This window comes from Amia ocellicauda, chromosome 7 (assembly GCF_036373705.1).
Source record: "Amia ocellicauda isolate fAmiCal2 chromosome 7, fAmiCal2.hap1, whole genome shotgun sequence".
In the NCBI taxonomy this organism is placed as follows: domain Eukaryota; kingdom Metazoa; phylum Chordata; class Actinopteri; order Amiiformes; family Amiidae; genus Amia; species Amia ocellicauda.
Genome location: NC_089856.1, coordinates 6,881,036 through 6,903,827, shown reverse-complemented (window position 1 = coordinate 6,903,827; position 22,792 = coordinate 6,881,036). Strand labels below are relative to the sequence as shown.

Sequence of the window (22,792 nt, the reverse complement as noted above, 5' to 3'; positions counted from 1 at the left end):
TACCTAATGGCAGTTTTCCATTTAGCAGATGCATGAAATAGTAGAATTGCCATCAAGGGTGGGGTTTTGAATGACCATTTGCCAGGCTTGGTGAGGTTTGGTTTTAGTATTGGTCTTAGGCAATGATAAAAGTAATAATAGATGCGAATGTATTTCAGTACATAACTTTTTAACAGTTTGTACGCATACCCACATAATTAATTTAGAAATATATATCAATCATAAAAAAGATTAATTTAGTAGTTTTGTAGACCATAAATACAGTCTAATTAACAAATTACCAGATTTCTATAGTGACAACCTGGGATGTGTTGGTGTTATAATGTTAGATGCTGATCATTTTTGCAACACATACAGTATATTCCAAATATACTTTACTAAGACTGTCTCATGGTTATGTATGTTTCAACCAGTTAAAAAAACTATAGCCTACACATAGATAAAAACGACTGGGCACAGTGTATGGTGTTTCCATCTGGTAATGGTAATAGTATGCGCTCGTAGCTGTCTGTGTTGTGACTGGAATGCATCCGGGCAGCACACATGAGCACACATGAGCACAGAGCCTCTCCTATCTGCTCCACCTCACACTGCAGTGCTGGAAACGTGGAGTAAATTCAAGTGAGCACATATAGTTTGGATCTTGCACACACACTGTTACACGGCTGGGAATCTGCCAGTGCATGTGTGTGCCGTGCTTCCAGTGCGATGACCCATTCGCTTTTGTTGATGTTGCCGCACCGGGATCTGGAAAAACGTGCGTCTGAGGCAGAAGCGCTGACACGAGATCCGCCCGGGAGTCAGTCCAGCACCTGCGCGCTGAACCACCTCGACGCGCCGACGCGGGGAGAAAACCAGCACAGCCGGCGCCCAGACCAGTGCCCAGACCAGCGCTCAGACCAGCCCTCAGACCAGCCCCCAGACCAGCGCCCAGACCAGCCCTCAGACCAGCCCTCAGACCAGCCCCCAGACCAGCGCTCAGACCAGCGCCCAGACCAGCGCCGAATCACCGCTCAGACTGCCCGCCATGTCAGCGTCAGGAGGGGAGTGAGTACTTCTGTTTCTCTTCATTATATGAGCTTTCTTATGACTGGATGTTGGTCGCAAGTTTATACAAGAATAACTTAGTATGACCTATTACTTTCGTCTCTGACTATTTATATAACTAACTGGCCAGAAACATTGCCAATATTTAAACGCTTAAAACAAAGTTCATGTTAACGTTATTATTATTATTATTATTATTATTATTATTATTATTATTATTATTATTGACCTAAAATATAAATGAGATGATGAGTAAGTGCTTGTTGTGCAATGTAGCACAACACATATTGTACATCTAAAATTATATCAAAGTTAAATATAGAATAATATAGAGCAATACATATTTGCGATGAAGACATTTTCAGACAGCTGTGGTTTTATTTTAGAGTTAGGTTGATGAAAGATAACTGCAAAAACAATAACTCAGATCTAAGTAAATGTACGTGTATATACATATATATGATCATGACGTATGTGTTGTTGTTTTAATGAAGGTGTATCGATATATCTATATTTTAGGAATATGGATATATATTATCTAGTGTAGAGATAACTGATGCATTTTCATTGTAAATCACAGAGGCTGATTCTTTCTTTTTTAAATAGGTGGAAATGTATACTTTTATGAACTCTGTCTTTTGGAAAAGTTCACCACATAATGCAGGCCTGGCTATATTCAGCTGTGCACATCACATGGAGTAACAGGAGCTGAGAACCATGTGTGGACAGAGTGTCCTTAGCTATGTGCAGAGACTGCATGTGGGTGGCCTCTTTATATCCAATGGGAATGGCTTAAAGATTTATTTGTTTGTTGTTACTTTGTTTCTTTGTTTATTTCTTATATGTCTTATATCTTTAACCAGGACTACTTACAGTTGTTAGTTCTCAACATAGGACAACAGGAACAGTTGTGGGAACTGTAGGTTGCTAGTTTCAAAAGTTCTCAACATATTTACCTATTACTAAATGATAATTAAATATTAAAGTTAATTTGCCTAATATTATGTTATGCGAGTATGAAGGTCAGCAATTTCATGTACCAGCTTGTAACTGCTAAGGAGAGACCATAATGCTTGTACTGATAGTGTGATGAAATACTTGATTTAGGGGAAAGAGACATATTACTTAATGCCTTTTAAGTAAAGAACAACATTGAAACCAGTTCTGAATTTCACAGAAAGTCAGAGGAACAAAGCTAAAATAAGAGAAAGGTAAATACACAGTTTAGATGGAGTTAACAGTTAAGACCCTTGCTGCACATTTTTTCTCATGGAAACACGTACTACTACAACAACGAAAAACAATTCTGACAAGTCATGTTTAAGTATGATTGCCAGCTCTAATGACTGAATTCTGGATTGAATACCTTCTCAGCTCCAAGGGAGAAGATTACTCCACTGCCATCCTGAAACAGAAGCATCGTCCAAACCGTCTCATTGTCGATGAAGCCCTCAATGAAGACAACAGCATTGTCTGCCTGTCACAGGTACAGTGCTATAATTCTGTATACAGAAACACCTTTAAATGTAACCCCAAATCCAAGACCAAAATAAGGCAAGATGTGAGCAGGTTAATTCTAAATGTTTTAATAGTGATATTAGTAAATTATGATAAACACATTTTTGACAGGAATGTAAACCCTAAGGACCCCAGTAGATGCATGTGCTTTGTGTTACAAAAATTTAACAAGCTTGAGAAAAATATTATTCCAATCCACCAGGTCTCTATACACATACATCACACTGGGTTGTTTCTCAACGACATCACCGCACAACCTGTTATAAAGCAGACAAAAAATAGCACCTGCCATATACAGTGCAGTGCCAACATAACTAGTAACCAAGAACATTATTACAAACAGGTGAAGCAAAACAATATATTTCAGGAACATGGTCATTTAACTGTCCATCAGTTTTTTTACATACATTCAAGTTATAGAAACATTGCAGGGCATACCTAAATTACTACTTTAAGACAGCTAAACATGATTCATGGCAGCATTATTGGTCACACAACCCTTTCCTATTTTACTCCCCACACTTCCTCTGTCACTGCAGGCTAAGATGGAGGAGCTACAGCTATTCCGGGGTGACACGGTTCTTCTGAAGGGAAAGAAACGCAGGCAGACGGTCTGTATTGTCCTGACTGATGACACCTGTGCCGAGGAGAGGGTGCGGATGAATCGTGTTACTCGGAACAACCTGCGCGTACGTCTGGGTGACATCATCAGGTATTAGTACTGTTGCCCCTATTGTGTGGATTTGAAGAACCAACACTGCACATGTCAAATGGAATACTCTAAATAGGCAGAATTATGTCATCATAACAGACAATTTATACACTATGATCCTTGTTACATAGACAACTTTGAAGTCAAAGGGTGGTCACACCAAATATTGATTTGATGTAGATTTTTCTTCAGGTCACTTACTTTGCATTTTGTTAATTGATAAATATAATCTATTAACGTCTATTTTTGTAAGCATTCTTACTTTATTTTTTCACACCTGCCTAAAACTTTTGGACAGTACTGTATATTAAGTGATTCTTTCACAGAGAAAACTGTGTTTGGAAAAAAAAAGTCCTGTTGTCCTTGTAGTCCTTAAGACTTCTTAGTTTCTATTTCTATTTCTGTTTCTATTTCCATGTATGCAAGAGTTTCAGAAATCTGTGCTTTACATGCAAATAAGTAAGACTGGTTGACATTAAAATTAAAAATGTGTATGGTATTGACAATTATAGGCCTTTTACTTTAGAGCATTAATTGTGTGGTTCATTGCTTATCTGTTACAGCTCTATTCAAATCCTTATAAATTTCTTTATTGTAAGTAGTTTATATTTGCTGCAAACTGTGTGCCACGCAATCATTGCCTTTGTGGTGTTATCCTTCCTGTTTACAACCATGTTTTCCCATTACTTTGACCTGAAACTTTGATTAGACACACAAAACACATTATCAAGTTCTGTTATCATAGCTGAAAACAGAACCCAAATTAGGCTTTACATTGTTTTCAATCTGATAGATTTTATTGCTATTGTTGTCTGTCCTTTTGTTTTCGTTTTTCCTGTAAGTGTTTGCAGTGTTGGTACTATGATTGATGCAGAAAATAAAAGCCTTTCCCCATAGTGGTATAAGTCTGAAGTCAACTAATATAATAAGGTTATCATTCAAGTTGAAAATAGTTCCCAAGGGCGACTATGACACTAAGGATTATCTTTCAAGTCGAACAAGACACAGTAACTGGGGTTCTAGCAGGACTATTAGCAGCGCTAGGGTAGATTTCTATACCTACCCCCAGTCCTCACTCAGGAGAAAACCCGACAAAACTGTAATCTAGCCCCATGACTGCAGAGCAGATGCAGTGTGTGTGTGGGGTTGATAGGGCTCTATCTCCTGTAGGTTGCTGCGTCTCCATTTTTCTTTGTTTACCTAGCATCTCAGGGCTCTGAGTTCAGATTTCTTTGTATACTTTGCTGTCTCGAGGTGGTCTGTCTGCCCTAGCTAGTCAGTGCTTAACTGCCCTTGGTCTCAAAGCCAATGCTTAATGTTGTCTATTGACCCAAAATGTCCTTTCCCGGTACGTTATGCCATCCTGTGTAATCTGTTGACACTCGAGGTAACCTGTCAACACCTGACACCCTGTGGACGCTCGATGTGCTCATCAATGATCTATGTCATATCCCAATGTCGATTGACATCATTCAAGGATTCAGTGTCATGAGACATTCAACCAAGAAAAAAGAAATACAATTCTGTATACGGTGTGTTCTATCCTTGCTAACACTGCTGGTCATTGTCGACCGCTCAGTAAAAGCATATCTCAAACAATGAACATCTTGTAATTCAGCAAAGTTTCACACAAGATATTTCATACTGTAATTCATATTGCCATTAACCCTCATCAACTGTCAGTCTTAGCCTTTCCTTTTCTGTGTTTGTGTGATGATAAATGTAGGTCTATTGTTGACTTTTGAGCGTGACCGAAAGATAGCATGTTTTGCAAAATAAATTATACCCATCAGTGTACAGAACATGTGGTGCGTATCGTTGCATGTGTTCATTTGATTACATGCTTTTTTATTGCAATGTCTTTGAGTTCATGTTTAGGTCTCTTTTAACATCATCTCATCATAAACATTCATCTTAATCAGTTAATCAGCATAATGTGTTGGTTTCGTAATTAAGAATTGGATTACTATAACTGTAGAGGCTGCAGGGACATCTAGGGCACAGCAGTTGAAATACAATTGAAAATAAGGGCTCACAGGGCCCTAGTCATAAGAGTCTTGTCTGTTGTTTGCACTGTGTGGTTCTAGTGGTCAAATGTCTGTTGAGTAATTCCATACGTTTAAGTCAAACCAAGATTTTGCTTGTTTGCTTTCTTGAAACCATATTGAATAATTTATATTTGTCTTCGTGACTTTGTTTGTGTTTTCAGTATACAGGCCTGCCCAGATGTGAAATATGGTAAAAGGATTCACGTGTTGCCCATTGACGAGACCATCGAGGGGCTTTCTGGCAATCTCTTTGAGGTTTTTCTGAAGCCTTATTTTTTGGAAGCATACAGGCCTGTGCACAAAGGTACAAAAACTTCAGATATGGCTCATATAATTAAAAACTTCTCTGTTTGGTCTCTAGCTGTGTAATAAAACATACGTGTTTACTTCAAGCAAAATAATGCCATCTTTGAAACCTCAATACACTTATGATTTCAAAAGGCAAGAGGAACATTTGTAAAATTATTTGTAATATAAACGTCATTCTTACCATGATCTCATTTGATACATTAAAATATAAAGTTACAGATTAGTGTTTAAACTATTCCATAGTTGAATATGCATGTTCAAGTTCATCTAAGATTATAGATAAGATTGCATTCAATCTTCCAAACCACAAATGAATGTAGTGCAGTCGGCCTGTCTGTGAGTGGTTATTTACATAAGGAATAAACAGAAATTGTAGCCCTTTATCTAACTTGAGGTGATGTTTTCTATTTTTCTAACATTTTAGTAATATGTAATATTGTATAATTTTATTTTTGAAGCATTTATAAGTCAGTTTCTCTGAGTCCTTCATCTTTACTAAACTGGTTGCTGCTTTGTTGGTAGATGATATTTTTCTGGTCCGTGGAGGGATGCGTGCTGTGGAGTTCAAAGTTGTTGAAACAGACCCTTCCCCTCACTGTATTGTCGCCCCAGACACCATCATTCACTGTGAGGGAGAACCTATTAAGCGCGAGGTAAAGATGTTGTTGACAGATCTCTTATGGTAGCTTACAGTTCACAATGCATTAAACCAGTTTCACCCAACCCACAAGAACAGTGACTGTGTATGGATAAACTTCCTTCAAAGTGTCTGTGTCAGTCGGTTAGTGTGAAAATGAAAGCAACTTGTTTACAATGGCACAGACAATGTTTCCAGCTTGGGCACCCTCCTTTGTGGTATAGTATGTGACAGTGCTGTGCAGGGCAGGTAAAGGCTGCCCTGAATGGCACTACATCCCCCAGAAGCCAGAACAAACAAACAAACAATCAACTGACTGGTAACGAACTCTGGCACATAAGTTTTGGACTGGATTATTGGATTGTGAACCTTAGCATGGCTGTTGGTTTGTCTTGTTTTTGTTCATTAGTTATATGTGTAGTTTAGGGATCTGTGACTATGTTTAGTTTAGGCTCATTAAGGAGCTAGGGTTTTGGTTTGAGTGTCTGTATGTCCTTTTGTTTTACACACGCCATACACTGTACACAATAAACCTGCACTTCCTTCACCATACTCTAATGCCTCTGAGTCGCTGTTTCCACAGAAGACCCCACCTATAGACCCCAGATGCCATGTCCACCCTACACGTTGTCACAATTATTACACTGCTAATATTAATAAAATGTTTTAAAAATGCAAGACTATATATATACTATATAAGTACTCCAAGTATTTAGAAGGAGAAGTGAAATAATATATAATAAAGTTATAATATGGATTTGACAATGTAGGTAAAATCGTCACAGAATCTTATAAACAATCTTTTAAACAGGACAAACATAAGGAATCCAATTTGAAAAATGAGTAATGTGAAGTTTTACATATATTAAATGATTACTAATAAACCTGATGCCTAGTAACTGTGAGTATGAGACTTCTATTTTCATATAGTACCGTTTTAATTCTTCCCAAAATATTTATTATGGTATTGTTAGAAAACAGTAAATGTATAAGAGTGGATCAATTTAAAAGGTCAATAGAAAGTCAGTATATAAGGAGGTAAATCAGTGAACTAAATCCCCTTTGTGTGAACACTAGGATGAGGAAGAAAGCCTGAATGACATTGGCTATGATGACATCGGTGGGTGCAGGAAGCAGCTGGCTCAGATCAAGGAGATGGTGGAGCTTCCTCTCCGACACCCTGCACTTTTTAAAGCCATCGGTGTAAAGGTGAGTGCCACTGACAGGGTTATAGCTGATGAACAAAGGGCCAAGTACATAGGAGTTTGTCCCTTATCTGCTGGTCTCACTTGTAGACATTGGCTGTGTCTATGTTGATGAATAAGTAATGACAGTAGAGACAGAGATAGCCCAACAGCTATGGTTTTGTCATTAAGTTCAAGTCGCACACATGAAAGTCAGGTCCCCGTTACAGGAATGAACTGGTTCCTATGCCATCCTTTTGAATTCAGCATTGTGGGTTGCTTGAAACTATAAAGTGCTTTGGATGTTTTGGTTTTGATAACAGGTGATGTAGAAATAAACATTTTTGGATTATGTGGGTTTGACAGCAGACTAGGAACACAGACTTAAAACTTTTAAACAAGTGATGTTCTTCCTTTTATTGCCCAGCCCCCTCGAGGGATTTTACTCTATGGCCCACCTGGGACAGGTAAAACCCTTGTAGCTCGTGCTGTAGCCAATGAGACAGGGGCATTCTTCTTTCTAATCAATGGTAAGTGTTTTTTTACCTGAAAGATATCTGTACTCTGGATCTTCATAAATATGTCTGCAATATAAAAATTCATTGTCTGTAATCAAGTCAAATGTCAATGCAGTATGCTTCTTTTTTTCTGCAACCATAGCATTGTACACTTATAGCTTGAGCTATACTTATTCATATGACCCTATACTTTCAATTGAACAGTGGACATATGCTAATATATGAAGAGTCGCAGAAATCCAGAGAGAGATGCACCTCCAATCAAAAGGTTTTTATTACAAGCAGCTGCATGGACGAGGTTCAAGAGGCGATCTCAAGAATAGTCTTAGAGAAGTTACAACTGATAACTGCTCAGGAAGACCCAGATATGGTTAACCGGGGTCAATTTAAGGCATACGTAATGTTTAATATAAGGGGGGCTTGTATGATGTATCAAGCCCAAACCCCTGTTGAAAACTGGTTCTTATCAGACCCTGTTCTTCTAGGTATCAGGATTGAACTATAGCACAGTACCGTGGCACATTAAGACCGTGAGACGGTGACCTTGTTCATACAGACACGGAGGGAAAGAAATGCAGTTATTCAGTATATATTAATTAAGGTTGATCTAAAATTAAAAAATACCTGTGTAGTTATGCAATAAATTGTACATATTCAAACATATTTCATTAAAATGCATTATATGATTTATATAAATAACACTATTGGTCACATTTTACAATAATGGGCACCAAATCCTAATGAACTGATGAATGAATACCGCATGCACTTCATCTGCTGTTAATCACATGTATTACAAGGTGAGGGTCAGGGTTAGGGATAGGGTTACAGACTAGGTTTTGATTTAGGGCTTTAGGGAAATGCATGAGGCTTCCATATGTCAATAAGAATTGATGCAGAAGTGTTACCTAAGTTAATCAAATACATATTTTACAATTTATATACAATTTTCTCAGTATTCCAAGAACCATCACTAGTATTACGATTACATACATATGTACATTTTGAAATAAATATATGCTTTATTTTATTGTGTTGTTATCCATGCATGAGTATACACTTTGTATCACTGTATACATGATATGTAAATAAACTCTGGCCCTGCTTTCAGCTTATTCTATGCAAAAACAAACTACATACATATTTTAGCATGAATAATTGTTACTGGAATCTATCTTTCTCAGATAAATAACAATTTTTCGTTACAAATCTCATAGGGCCAGAGATCATGAGTAAGCTGGCAGGGGAGTCAGAGAGCAACCTGCGGAAAGCTTTTGAGGAAGCGGAGAAGAATGCCCCAGCAATCATATTCATTGATGAGCTGGATGCCATTGCACCCAAAAGAGAGAAGGTTGGGGATGACTTTTGAGTGGTTTACAGCATTTGAAAGGAGGCAGTATATTTCTCTCTGGGACATCCCACGATGTGCAGTTCAGGAGGAATGACCAAACTCAGTATAGCTCTTTTGTTGATGTCTGATATTTTTAATGTTCCAGACTCACGGAGAGGTGGAGCGTAGGATCGTGTCTCAGCTCCTCACTCTGATGGATGGTCTCAAGCAGCGCATTCATGTTGTCGTCATGGCCGCCACAAACAGGCCGAACAGTGTTGACCCAGCACTCCGACGATTCGGTGAGTGAAGAGACACAATAGCAACAACTGCAGTTATTTAATTTGTGTGTTTTAAGATGCAGTAATGCAAAAAAGAATAACAATATGGCTGTCTGAGATGACACAACCTCTTTTGAGAAACAAAAAGGTATTTTATTTTTTTGACTGAAATTTTTTTCATAGTCATATGTGATCATTACCTGCCATTACATTACCGATTGAAAGCTACAAAGTGCTGTGTTGCATAATCTTGCACATTTAATGAAAATCGGTTTTGCAGCATGGAATATTAAAAACAAAGTTCTTTTTTACATTCATGACAATGCCACCAATAAAGTTTTAGCAAATTTGAATTTCTCGAGTGGGAATCAGCCTCAAGCTGACAGATAATTACGGAGCTTTTGTTGGCATTTCAGACTTTCGAATGTGCAGCAACTGCTCTTTCTAGGAAATCAGATGTTTCCATCTCAATGGTCTAGCTCATTACTATCACACTGCTGTCAAAGCACATGATAAGTGTGCCCGGGGAATCCCACATGGTGATGCAGTTCAAAACAAAAGTTACAGGAGGTGTCAAGCTTAGAAACAGCTGTTAGAGTCATTTTAGGCAAACTTGTTTCCAGCCTACCAATGAACACTTCAAGAGTGCAAAGGCGACATTACTTAGGGAGGACTATTAACTGCAAAAATAAACATTGTCGAAAGACGACGTTAAACAGTACTTTGACAGAGAGCCATGCATTTCACTAGATCAGGATTCACTTCTTCATTGGGGGATAAACAAATGTCAATTCAAAAGACTTTATTAAGCATTAGGGTCCCAGTAGAGTTTTTTCAATTGCAGGACTTGTATGTAAATTATGTATGTAAATTGTCTGAAAATATAAGAAAAACTAAGAAGGTTTTGGTGCTGCTGCCTTCTTTATATATTTTTGTTTGCTATTTTAAATTTTGTAAAAAAAAAAAATTGGTTTTACATGAAGAGTAAAGGAAACATTTGGCCATATACCTTTGTTATGGAGTTTGGGATTTCTTTTTGAAGATAAACAATTACTTTAGACCAAACTCAAATCTAAGGGTAAACATGCTACGTGCAAACAAGCAAGTAATATTTGAATATGTAAAATAAATGACTAATAAAAATGATTTGTGTTTGAATTTTTGGCATTGGGATTTGTTTATTTTTCTTATAAAATTGGACTGCAGTACAATTTCTGGGTATGTTCCTTTATTTTGAATAATTTAAATACTATGGAATAATTAATTAATTTGATTTAAATTAATATGATGTCAGTACTTGTAGTTGGTAGCTAGTAATGTTAAAGTATCATGCTGTAAATGTGTACATATTCACATATGCTTTTTATTCCTGTGAGTGTAGGAGTAGGATAACAAGAGTTATGTTAATTGAATACACTAAAATATTGGTCCCCAAGAATTCAATTGGGAAATTATTTGAAATTCTCATCCTTAGTTATTATTAGTATTGGTATTATGTATCAACTGATGTCTTATTCCACAGTTTCTCAGATTCAGATTCACAATTTAACACAAATGTATGATACAACATAACAAAAGTTACATACTGAAGTAAGCTAAAGATACAGCAACTACAGAAAATGTAGCAGAGGATTAAATTCATTTGAACAAAACATGTCTACAAAAGAGTAACTGAGGTTTTAGGTAAAAGCAAAGCTGGTGAGTTTACAGGATATAAAAGCAAGATGTAAAATATGATATTTAAATGCAGACTGAATAGGTGTGTTGGAGGAGGTTCTCATTGGTATACTGATATTTCAACATGAATGTAAGCAAATCCTTTTTTGCAGTTTCAGAATGTCTCTTAAAATGTATTTTATGTTCCCAGATTATGGGGCCATCTGGTTTGCAGAGCATACTGCAGACCACCTAGACTTAGATTTAATTTTCCCTTCATAGGACGGTTTGACAGAGAGATTGACATTGGGATCCCTGATTCTACTGGTCGGTTGGAGATTCTGCAAATTCATACCAAGAACATGAAGCTGTCTGATGACGTGGACTTGGAGAAAGTGAGCATAGGGGCTGGGGAAAATCAGGTTACAGCAAGGGCAAAGGGTTAAATCTAAGATGTCTTAAATACGCTCGGCAAATTGGATAATTGCATACTCAATTTTATTGCATAGCAAGCAGCTGGTCCCATTTTAAAATGCATTGTTTTTAATAGAAACTTATTGTTCTAATGCATAATTCCAATTAGTGTATAAAGTTGTGTGGTCCCAATCACAATTTCACAATGCATTTTACACCTGATAATTGCTTAGTGCAGTCCGCTACAGTCAAGGTCAGAATTCAATCAAATACTTTTTTTATACTCAGTGGAAGAAGAAGAAAAATCTATAGAAAGTTTACCAGCTACGCACTTTATTTTCATTGACCATAGTAACTGTATTATTATGCAGCTCCCTGTTTGAAAAAAGATGACTGTCATAAAAAATGCAATAAAATCACAAATTCATATAACAGTATTGAAGGGGGCATCTATCTCTAAGGAAACTAAGCATTGATCAGTGGAGTGACATTTTTCTGTCATATAACATTTTAAATTTGTTTTCTACAGAATACATTTTGTACATATAAATGAATGCAATGTTTCAGATCTTCATGGTTACAGTTTTCCTGTGCTGTTTTCTTTGCTCAGAATTTTCCCATGTTTCCCAACATTTTCGTAAGTGCATTTCTTGATATCCCCTGTACTGTATCCATAAAAGAGACAATGCTGTTTCATCTGACAGATTGCCACCGAGACTCATGGACATGTGGGTGCAGACCTGGCTGCACTCTGCTCTGAAGCTGCCTTGCAAGCCATTCGCAAGAAGATGATCCTGATTGACCTTGAGGATGAGACAATTGACGCGGATGTGCTTAACTCACTGGCCGTCACCATGGATGACTTTAGGGTATGTGGTACCTTTAGATAGGATATGAATTTTAAGAGAGAGCATGATTGAGCACTATGTTGCTCAAAATAATGCACAGTAGATAAAAGGAGAAAGAGAAAATACATCTGTCACCCGGATCCAAAAGTGTTCTGTAGCATATGCTGCCGGGCCTCAGATTCAAATCAATATCACAGGCACACATCAGAGTGTGCAGCCAAAGTGAAACAATTAAAAACCTTCTATCTCATAAGATCCCTGAGCAATAGTGGGTTTTAGGATTTGAAGAGTGACTTCACTATAATGGGTTCCCATTTGACCCCAAGTGACCATGACAGACCATGTTTTTTGGACCTCGTCTCTTTGCTGAGCGGGAACTCTTGGCAGCTTTCCCATCAGGGAGATCTTCTGTTGCAAGCTCAGGGTGTGCTGTGGCAAATCAGACCCTCCACTAATGTGAGAAAGAGGATACTGCCAGTATCAGGCAGTGCGGTTCACGCATGAGCCCTTTGGATTCACTGTCTACACCAGCGGTTCCCAAACTTATAAAATCCAAAATCTTTGGAATATTTGATATGCAACTGTTGCACCAGTCAGTTTGCATAGCTCTTGAAGAGGTCATCCTCACCAAGGGATCCAGCCCAAGCCCCCAGGGGTGCGGGAGGAAAAATATTTAATGGCTGATTATCTTTCCAAAAAGACACCCCCCCCCAGAAATGTAAGGTTTTTACTGTAAGCAACCCCCCCGCCCTCCCCCCGCTCTCACGCTTTTAGAGTGTGGTGACCTATAAGCAGCTTTGTTAAACAACTTATTTTCACTGATCCCATGGTAACGACATAGGCCACTCTTTGTGTTGTATCTTCGACTCAAAAGATAACTTTGTAATCTCTTTTTAGAATTAAAATTGGTATTTATGATAAGTCCTGAGAAGAACCAAAGTTGACCCCATAGTCTTCTTAAGATTTAGTGCATTACCCAGTACCATGGGGCTACCATAATATTCAGTTCAAGCAAATAGGAGTGACTAAGCTTGATAATTGTTTAGAAAAGGAAGAGATTATTTGGCCCGCCTTGCTCTTTTGGTACAGCTTAATGTTCTGAGGATTTCATCCATCCATTCCTTGAAGGATCCAAATTAATCAACTTAAATAACATGGCAGCATAGGTTGTTCCAAACACCAACGACCTTGTATATAAAGCAGATGTCTCCCATTTTCGTTGTTAAATGCACTTCCACTTAATTTCCACTTAATCCTTATTTCCTTGTTAACCCTGAAGTAGTACCTAGAGTATTGCTGTCCATGGCTCTTTAGAGTACTAATTAATGGGGTTGGCAAAGAATCTAGAACTATACATTCTTAGCTGGACTAAAATGGCCATGTCATGTTTGGCCTATCTTTTCCTATATATTATTCAAAGGCCACATTCCATTGCTTTTTCCCAAATGTATAACACTTCCTGTTGACATATAAAACTTATCCTTGTGTCTCTTTGTTTGGCAGTGGGCTCTTGGTCAAAGTAATCCATCTGCTTTGAGAGAGACATTGGTGGAGGTACCTCAGGTTAACTGGGAAGATATTGGTGGACTGGATGAAGTGAAGAGAGAACTTCAGGAGCTTGTGCAGGTTTGCTATTGACTTTTACAGACTTTAACTATGACAGTAGTATACTTTAGACATTGTACTATATTACTGCAAACTTCATTTATAATTACTTAACCACTACAATAAGCTTCTCTTAGGTTTGTGAATGACTACCATTACCTGGCATTCTTAATTGATTTAAGTTTTTGAACTTATATTGATTGCTCAGGTTTGATACAAATAGAATGTTCCGACACAGCTTAATTAATATCTTTCCCATTGGAATGAGGGTAAAAGAGTAAACACATATACTACATGGCTAAAAGTGTGTGGACACCCCTTCTAATTAGTGGATTCAGCTATTTCAGCCACACCCATTGCTGACAGGTGTATAAAATCAAGCACACAGCCATTGGCAGTAGAATGGGCTGTACTGAAGAGCTCAGTGACTTTCAATGTGGCACTGTCATAGGACGCCACCTTTCCAACAAGTCAGCTTGTCAAATTTCTCATAGACCTGATAGAGCTGCCCCAGTCACATGTAAGTGCTGTTATTGTGAAGTGGAAACATCTAGGAGCAACAACAGCTCAGCCTTGAAGTGGTCAGCCACACAAGCTCACAGAATGGGACAGCCGAGTGCTGAAGCGTGTAGCACGTAAAAATCATCTGTCCTCGGTTGCAGCAATCACTTCCAAGTTCCAAACTGCTTCTGGAAGCAACATCAGCACAAGCCTGAATGCATGTAAATTTTGGTGGAGGAGGCATAATGGTCTGGGATTGTTTTTCATGGTTCGGGCTACGCCCCTTAGTTCCATTTAAGGGAAATCCTAACACTACAGCATACAATGGAAAGTGGAAAGCCTTCCCAGAAGAGTGGAGGCTGTTGTTGCAGGAAAGGGGGGACCAACTCCATATTAATGCCCATGATTGTAAAATGAGATGCTCAACGAGCAGGTGTCCACATGCTTTTGGCCACGTAGCGAAGATTTAAAAAAAAAAACTAAAAAAACTATAAATAGTAGTAGTAGTAATATTATGAGAAATGCTGGAACCACATTTTTTTTTAAACTTGATATCTCTGACATTTTATGAATTTTCATAATGACTGACTCTTCTCTTTCTCTCTCACAGTATCCTGTGGAGTACCCAGACAAGTTCCTGAAATTTGGGATGACCCCATCTCGTGGTGTTCTGTTCTATGGCCCCCCAGGTTGTGGCAAGACGCTCTTGGCGAAAGCCATCGCTAATGAGTGCCAAGCTAACTTTGTGTCCGTCAAGGGTCCAGAGCTCCTCACTATGTGGTTTGGGGAGTCTGAGGCCAATGTACGCGATATCTTTGACAAGGTAGGCAGAAAAAACAACTGGCAAAGCCAAGATCAGAAACAACATGAGAGGTTAGCACCAGAAAGTTGTTCGTTTTTTTAAGAACCTCAGAGTATGATGCCCTGAAGTGCAAAACACAAACAAAAAGTACAGTACAAACTAACTCATATCCACAGCACGTGCAAGCGAACAGAAAGCCACAACACAAGCAAGCAAGCTCAAAGCAACAGCACAATGGAAACTCGGTCTCCAGAATGGCAGTACAGGTATCACGATATCCAGTTACCACGTGACTAAACCACCGGTGACTATGGAGGATAATTTGTGCCAAAATTTAAAAATAAATAGATAAATAAATACATATTAGGACAGTTGTGGACCAGTGCATCCATCCCAGGAGGGCTCTTAAGCTCATAAATAGTGATCCACAGACATTGACTCTTGTGAAGTGAAGAGATCTGTGTGCACCCTGCCAAACCATCAAATAATATAAATATATACAGAGGAGAACATGCGTTTGGTGTTGGAGTGAACGAGCACTTCCCCACACAATATGTTTATAATATATATTTAATATTATTATTCTGCTAGGATCCACTGCTATAAACATAGAAGAACTTTGTGTTGTGTGTGTCTTTTGTTCATCCTTCTCCTGATGTTTGCATTCTTATACCTCAACAATCCCTTCTCTCTCCCAGGCACGACAGGCAGCCCCTTGTATCCTGTTTTTCGATGAGCTGGACTCCATCGCCAAGTCCCGAGGAGGAGGTGTGGGAGATGGAGGAGGGGCAGCTGACCGAGTCATCAACCAGATCCTGACCGAAATGGATGGCATGACAAACAAGAAGAATGTTTTCATCATAGGGGCCACCAACAGGTGTGGAAAACTGAAACTTTTGGGTTTCATTTTTTCTTGTTTCCTGTCATGGAAGATAATATGTTAACATTATAATTCAACCCTAAGATCTAAAATGATTCACACTATTATTTCTAATTAGGGCCCTGCATTTTATACAAGCATCTTTCTTCGACTGCACTTAAATTCCTCCCAGTTGGTCATGTCGTCTGCTTAATTAAATCACAAAATCTTCAGATTCCTTTAATCATCTTAACTTTAATAACATATATAATTATATCTGTATTCACAATTCACTCTGCTTACATTCTTAATTATGCAGTTATGTTACATTATCTTTAAATTTACTATGCTAGCCTGCTGAAATGTTGTTTTATTTATTATTTTTAATTTAGCTAAAACAGTTGATTAAATGATGACTCCCCTTCATGTATGTGTTAAGCTATATATAGCTAAGTGTTGTGACCCAGATCTGAATGACTTTGTTTGACTTTAATAGGCCTGACATCATTGATGCAGCAATCCTGAGGCCAGGGAGGCTGGACCAGTTGATTTACATCCCCCTGCCTGATGAGCGATCCCGGGTCGCCATCCTCAGAGCCAACCTGCGCAAATCTCCGATTGCCCGGGTAACATATGGCATTCAATGATGGGCTTGTCTCATCTCATACTAACTGTAATATTACACCAGACTGAAGTTGGTGTTGGTTATATTATTTTATAACAACAAGGTTGTCCTTCACAGTCAATCATCAATCACATAAAAGGTATGCTTAGGTGCTATGCAGAAAGTATAGAAAGTCTACACCCCTTTTAAAATGTTCTCCTTTTAGACATGTGGCAAAAAGTGTTTTGGTCTGACAAAACTAAAAGGGAAATGTTTGGTCTAAAAGCAAAGCGTTATGTTTGTCCCAAACCCAACACAGCATGTCACCCAAAGACCCTACTGTGAAACACAGTGGTGACAGCATTATGTTATGGGGATGTTTCTCATCAGTAGGGACTAGGGCACTTGTCAGTACCAAAGGGAATTTGAACGGAGCAAAGTTTTGAAAAGTCATCGAGGAATGCTCCCCAAAGAACTTGACAGAGCTTGAACGGTTTTGTAAAGAAGAATGTTCAAATATTGCCAAATCTAGGTGTGCAAAGTGGGCAGAGACCTATCCCAACTGACTCAAAGCTGTAATTGGTGCAAAGGTGCTTTTATTAAGCATTAACTCAGGGTGGGGGGGTCTTTTTTTTTTCCCCTTAAAACTGTGGAGTATGGGGTGTAGAAAAGTACCCAAGTATGCTTGAAACTCTGAAGCACTGACACAACTAAATGTGAAAAAAGTTCAAGGGGGTGTAGACTTTCTATAGGCACTGTATTTAAGATACTACACACTTCCAAAAGTGAATAATGTTGCTAAATGAATAATTAATAAGATCAGACTACCTCCAAACAGTCTCAAAGAACAGACGAGCAATGCTACAATTTGATTTGGATAATAACTTCATGTTATGGCACTTAATTCTTAATCAGAAAATAAATATCGACTTCATAAACAAACAACTATACAATATTTATATGTTGTTTATTTATATATTTATATATATATATATATATATATATATATATATATATATTTATTTTTTAAATATATATATGTTATTGATATTATTTGATTTATACGTACATTTCTTTCGGTTTTGTGTCTGTAAGTGTCCAGGGATTATGGATATGGAAAATATATTGCTTCATCTCAGTGCCCCATGTCAAGATAAAGAGGGAATGCTTTGGATTATTCACTCTGAAAGGAAAAGTGCCACCTATTGGTCTGCCAGTTAAACAGTAAAAATATGTCAACAAATTATGAAGCACAAGATAACACCATGTAACACATTTTTTTTTTTTTCCTGGGTAGTAAGTGTTATTTCCTAATTGCTTATGCCTCAGAAGTATAGAAAATGGCTATTATTCCCCACAAACTTTGCTTTTGTGACTAAAGTAATACGAAAATGACTACAATAGATTTAGAAGTGAGTAGTTTTTCAAGATTTATGATTATATTGTTGAAGAGTTGCAGAAAATAGCAAGAGACTCTGAGTGTAGTAGAAGGTTGATTCTTTATTCCAGCAGCTGCAAGGGAGCCTGACCTGAGAAGTTTCCTCAGACAGTCTCAACAATTCTAAGTTACATTTGGTATTTTATGGGTTGTGTTTAAGGCAGAGAAGATAGTTCTTTCCTTCTTGATAGGTGCAAACAAGCTTACTAAGCAAATTGTAACTAATTAACAAGAGACATTAAAATTACTTACTACATAGACTTTATGAATGAATAACCTCTTGGTCAAGGATGCCAACTCAGCAAGTTTTGTTAAACAACAAGATGTAGTGAAACAACAAAATACAGAGCCTTAGAGATAAGATATCTATATTTGAAATGAGAGAAAGAATCTATACTGTTTGAGGGAGGCTGTTTCAGCTTTAACCAGGTCCAAAGAGTAACAGAGAAACAGAGTCAGCTGTAGAACTCTGGGAATGTGAAATGTATCTAGAAATATTCAATTTAGATCTTCATTGTAAATTACAGTATAATCGTAAATCTCAAAAAACAACTCACTTCTAATTCTTTTGTAGTCATTTTTTTATTACTTTAGTATAAATACATGTTAATTTGGATTCATATGTTGTTTTTTTCTGACTTTATGTGAACGAAAAGACACAGATTCGCTCGTTTTCTCATTGGAAATAGGTACATTTAAAAATATCACTGTCCTGGTCACAAAAGAAAAGTTTGTGGGGAATAATTGCCATTTTATACTTTTATACTATACTTTTGAGGCATAAACAATTAGGAAATAACACTACCAAGGAACAAAAAATGTGTTACATAGTGTAATTAATCAGGCCCTAACTCTCAACGTATTGTGCATAACTGTACTAATTGTATTTATTTATTGGCAGACATCCTTATCCAGACCTGGTATCCTCTAGTCAGGCAGTCAAGAAAAAGTGACTGAAAGTTATTACAAAAAAATGTATTTTAGTATTCAATTGTAAACTGCTGGTCACAGAGGCCATGTATGTTTATGTATGTTTATCTAGCAGGGAAATAAATGGATCTCCACGTTGTTTTCCAATATGTCCCTTGTCTGTTGCGGCCAACCTGAGGTAAAGTAAATTTGAGTCTGGTGTGGGCTTTCTTTAAATGGACGTGATCTTAAATGGAGACACGATCTTTCCAGAGAGACCTGCAGAATGTGTGCCTATGTATAAAGACCCCCAGCTGCATTACTGTTAACAGCAAACATACTCTGAAGTGTGTGCCTTGTCAGCAGAAGGTGCAGATATTAAATCCCAATTGGGGTGGAAACTTGTTAAATCCTTATGATAAGTACGAATCTATGGCACTTTGTAACATTTATTCTGGTGTTGTTCATAGGATGTGGATCTGAATTACTTGGCGAAGATCACAGACGGCTTCTCAGGAGCAGACCTCACTGAGATCTGTCAGCGTGCCTGTAAACTGGCCATTCGAGAGGCCATAGAGGCAGAGATCCGAGCAGAGCGAGAAAGGCAAAACCGTACCGATATGGCTATGGTTAGTGTAAATCAAAATATAGAACTCACACACTTAATAAAGCCCCAAAACATTTAACAGAACAATCTGTACCTTATATACTACCTTTAATAGCTAATATTACAGTGATCTTAAGTTAATACCACATTGAGAAAAGTTGACAAATATGTGAAGATAGGCTTGGCTATCATCATAATGCTTTGGTGCAAATGTGATGAGCTAAAATAAATAAATAGATTGAGAGTCTGATAGACAGTCTAATGTTGTGTTCACTGCTCTGCCATGTGTCCAGGTCTGGTGTTGGCTATGGGTGAGAGCTGGTGGTAAAGGAAGCAGTTCCCAAAAGGGTGGCTTTGTGTACCTTGGACAGACAACCTTTGGACCAGGAACACACAAAATACTGCAGCTAAAATCCTCCTATTAGAACAATCAGGAGTATAGAGCCATACAGAGCAGGCTGAAGCAACACTTCAATGCCAGGAAATTACTGTACAGAATTAAGAACAACTGGAACCACATTAAAGAGTTTATGCAAACCTATACATAGAATTCTGTTTAATAATGAAATGCCTTTGCTTACTTGTCAGGTGTGTTGATATCTTAATTGTAAATGTTATTACTATATCTGCAGTGCACAACATAGGAATAATATCAAATGTGGGACCGTAATATTAATAATATATTAAAGGCCTGAATAACTAGAATGATTTTATCTGTACAAGACTGCACTTGGTCATGTTCTGTGAAGCCTTTGGTCACATGGAAAAATGTAGAAAGGGAATAAACTATAAACTTATTTTTTCAGGTATGTTTCTCTTTTTCTGTGTGTGGTTTTCCCACCTGTGATAAGTAGGCCCTAGGTAAGCAAATGTTTTTTAGGACTTTAAAAGGTAGATGAACCTGACCAATATTTTGACTTCTGTGTCAGGTAGGCAATTCTGTCAGTGTTGTAGGAAAGAATGCTGTGACACTTTTTAAAATATATAATATAATGAATATGTTAAGTTTCATACTCAACTTTACAGATGCTTGTCAAACTAAATGACATGGTTCCATACAAATATCCTTTTAGCCACATAAGGTGCTTTGCATTGGTCTTCGCACAGGATGAAGACTCTGACCCTGTTCCCGAGATCAGGCGCGATCATTTTGAGGAGGCAATGAAATTTGCCCGGCGCTCCGTCAGTGACAACGACATCCGCAAGTATGAGATGTTTGCACAAACTCTGCAGCAGAGCCGAGGCTTTGGGAACTTCAGGTACTGCAAGTCATTACTTTTCCATTTCTCAGCATGATTTTATTGTGGACCTTTCAAAACAGCAACTGCAAAATAGTGTAGAACATGAAGGAGATTTAATTGATAAAAAATGGTTTATAGCAGACACCTGCATGAAAATGAACAACTGTTTCAGATACACCTCTCAGTGCCTGATCTGCATGGCTTAAAAATAGAGATGAACTTGTATCTATATACAAGTTTCTCTGAACCAAGAGAGTGTTTTCAGATCTCAGTCATCATCAAGTTGAGAATTCAAAGCTATGTTTTCATATGCGTCTGTTCATTTAGGTTCCCTTCTGCATCGCAGTCCAGTGGAGGGGGGCGAGGGTCGGGACAGGGGGGAAATGACCCAGGAAACCTCTACAGAGATGAAGGAGATGACCTCTATCAATGACCTGTGGGGCTTCAGAAACTATCCAGTCACTATTCATGACTGGACCTGTGCTCTTTGGATCTGTACTAAAAAGGTCTGCGGTTTGGATTTCTAGAGTGTGAGATTTGCAGTATAAAGCAGGAGCCGCATATATATTATCCTGTGTTCTTTTGTAGTTTCTGCTATAATAAAGCTTAGCCCACCCAAAAAATCTGAATCAAAACAGCATTGCATTTGTATGTTTGTTTGTTTTTTTAATAATTTGAAGATGTCATTATTATATTTACTGAAGTTATAAACAGAGGCTGAACACAAGTAAATAAACAGCCAGATATGAAAATAACTTTGGTTTATTCTGGAACCATACGTTGTGCTGCCTGTGTATGTAGGGTAAAAAACGGTGCTGTTGCTCTTTGCTAAATGTGAAGCAGTAACATACTGATATGTTGTGTGGTGGCAGCCCCTTGTATGTGAAGTCACGCCCCATTTCTACACCGTCTGTATGACAAAGACAAAGATTGCATCTATGTGTGCATGGAGATTGACATTCAAATGTGATTCTGTTCCCACTGGTACTGAGAGAGCATATAAGTACCATTAGCTCTTAAACTACTGTATTCTCTTCTGTACAAAGATACAGATCCTTGACATTTTATTGAGCTATTATTTTATTTTATTTTGTAAGTTCTAGAAAATACCAGCTAAGAAAGTACACATTTATTGTATAGCTTTAGTAGAGCTTAAAGAACAACTATGCAACATTAACAAAATAAAATTCAGTCTTTATTAATAAGCAATGGTAACAGTTGTTAAGAGATATGTGTGAGTAAATTGTACATGATAGTCAATTGTAATGCAGAAAGGTCAGTGGACATTTGACATTAAAAGAGCTATTTACATCACTGGGCTTATTTTCTGTTTCATTCTCTGCTATTAGTTTTGCCAAAAAGGCTTTTTGTAATGGTTTAGCACATTTTGCTTCCAGGTGAAAAAAGTGGTATGATGTGAATGCCATGTGAAAAATACACACACACACACACACACACACACACACACACACACACACACACACACACACACACACACACACACTAGGAAATGCAAATAAAGGATATTTAAGTTAAACTTCAGTAATCCATGCATTACTGTATTAAAATATTTTTAATGTTTTTAATAACATTTCTCTGGGAATTCCTCTAGGACCTACAATATCTCTATTCTTTTGTATATATTTGCCCTGGGCTTAGAGGATTTAAGGAGTAATTTCAATATAAAATATTATTTTAATATGTATCTATGTGTGGATGACTTA

The 22,792-nt window shown here is 37.7% G+C and overlaps 1 protein-coding gene across 2 annotated transcripts; it reads left to right on the top strand.

The window, feature by feature from the left end:
- The first annotated feature begins 871 nt into the window (after window positions 1-871).
- LOC136752638 (transitional endoplasmic reticulum ATPase) lies at window positions 872-22,382 on the top strand. Of its 2 annotated transcripts, none has more exons than XM_066708126.1 (18): window positions 872-1,047; window positions 2,422-2,533; window positions 3,105-3,277; window positions 5,487-5,629; window positions 6,157-6,287; window positions 7,349-7,480; window positions 7,883-7,985; window positions 9,191-9,324; window positions 9,470-9,605; window positions 11,523-11,635; window positions 12,359-12,523; window positions 14,006-14,128; window positions 15,219-15,431; window positions 16,109-16,287; window positions 16,766-16,895; window positions 19,691-19,849; window positions 20,935-21,086; window positions 21,396-22,382. In XM_066708126.1, the coding sequence occupies exons 1-18, from the start codon at window positions 1,028-1,030 to the stop codon at window positions 21,499-21,501; spliced, it is 2,424 nt and encodes an 807-aa protein (XP_066564223.1). In that variant the 5' UTR covers window positions 872-1,027; the 3' UTR covers window positions 21,502-22,382. The 2 variants fall into 2 exon arrangements, with proteins under 2 accessions (XP_066564223.1, XP_066564224.1); XM_066708127.1 differs by lacking the exon at window positions 872-1,047 and adding an exon at window positions 2,166-2,258.
- The last annotated feature ends 410 nt before the right edge of the window (window positions 22,383-22,792 follow it).

Excerpts from the sequence above, each read along its gene's own strand:
- LOC136752638 (XM_066708126.1), top strand. The coding sequence starts at position 1,028 with ATGTCAGCGTCAGGAGGGGA. Across the intron at positions 9,606-11,522 it reads CCCAGCACTCCGACGATTCG|GACGGTTTGACAGAGAGATT; the intron begins GTGAGTGAAGAG and ends TTCCCTTCATAG. Across the intron at positions 15,432-16,108 it reads TACGCGATATCTTTGACAAG|GCACGACAGGCAGCCCCTTG; the intron begins GTAGGCAGAAAA and ends TCTCTCTCCCAG.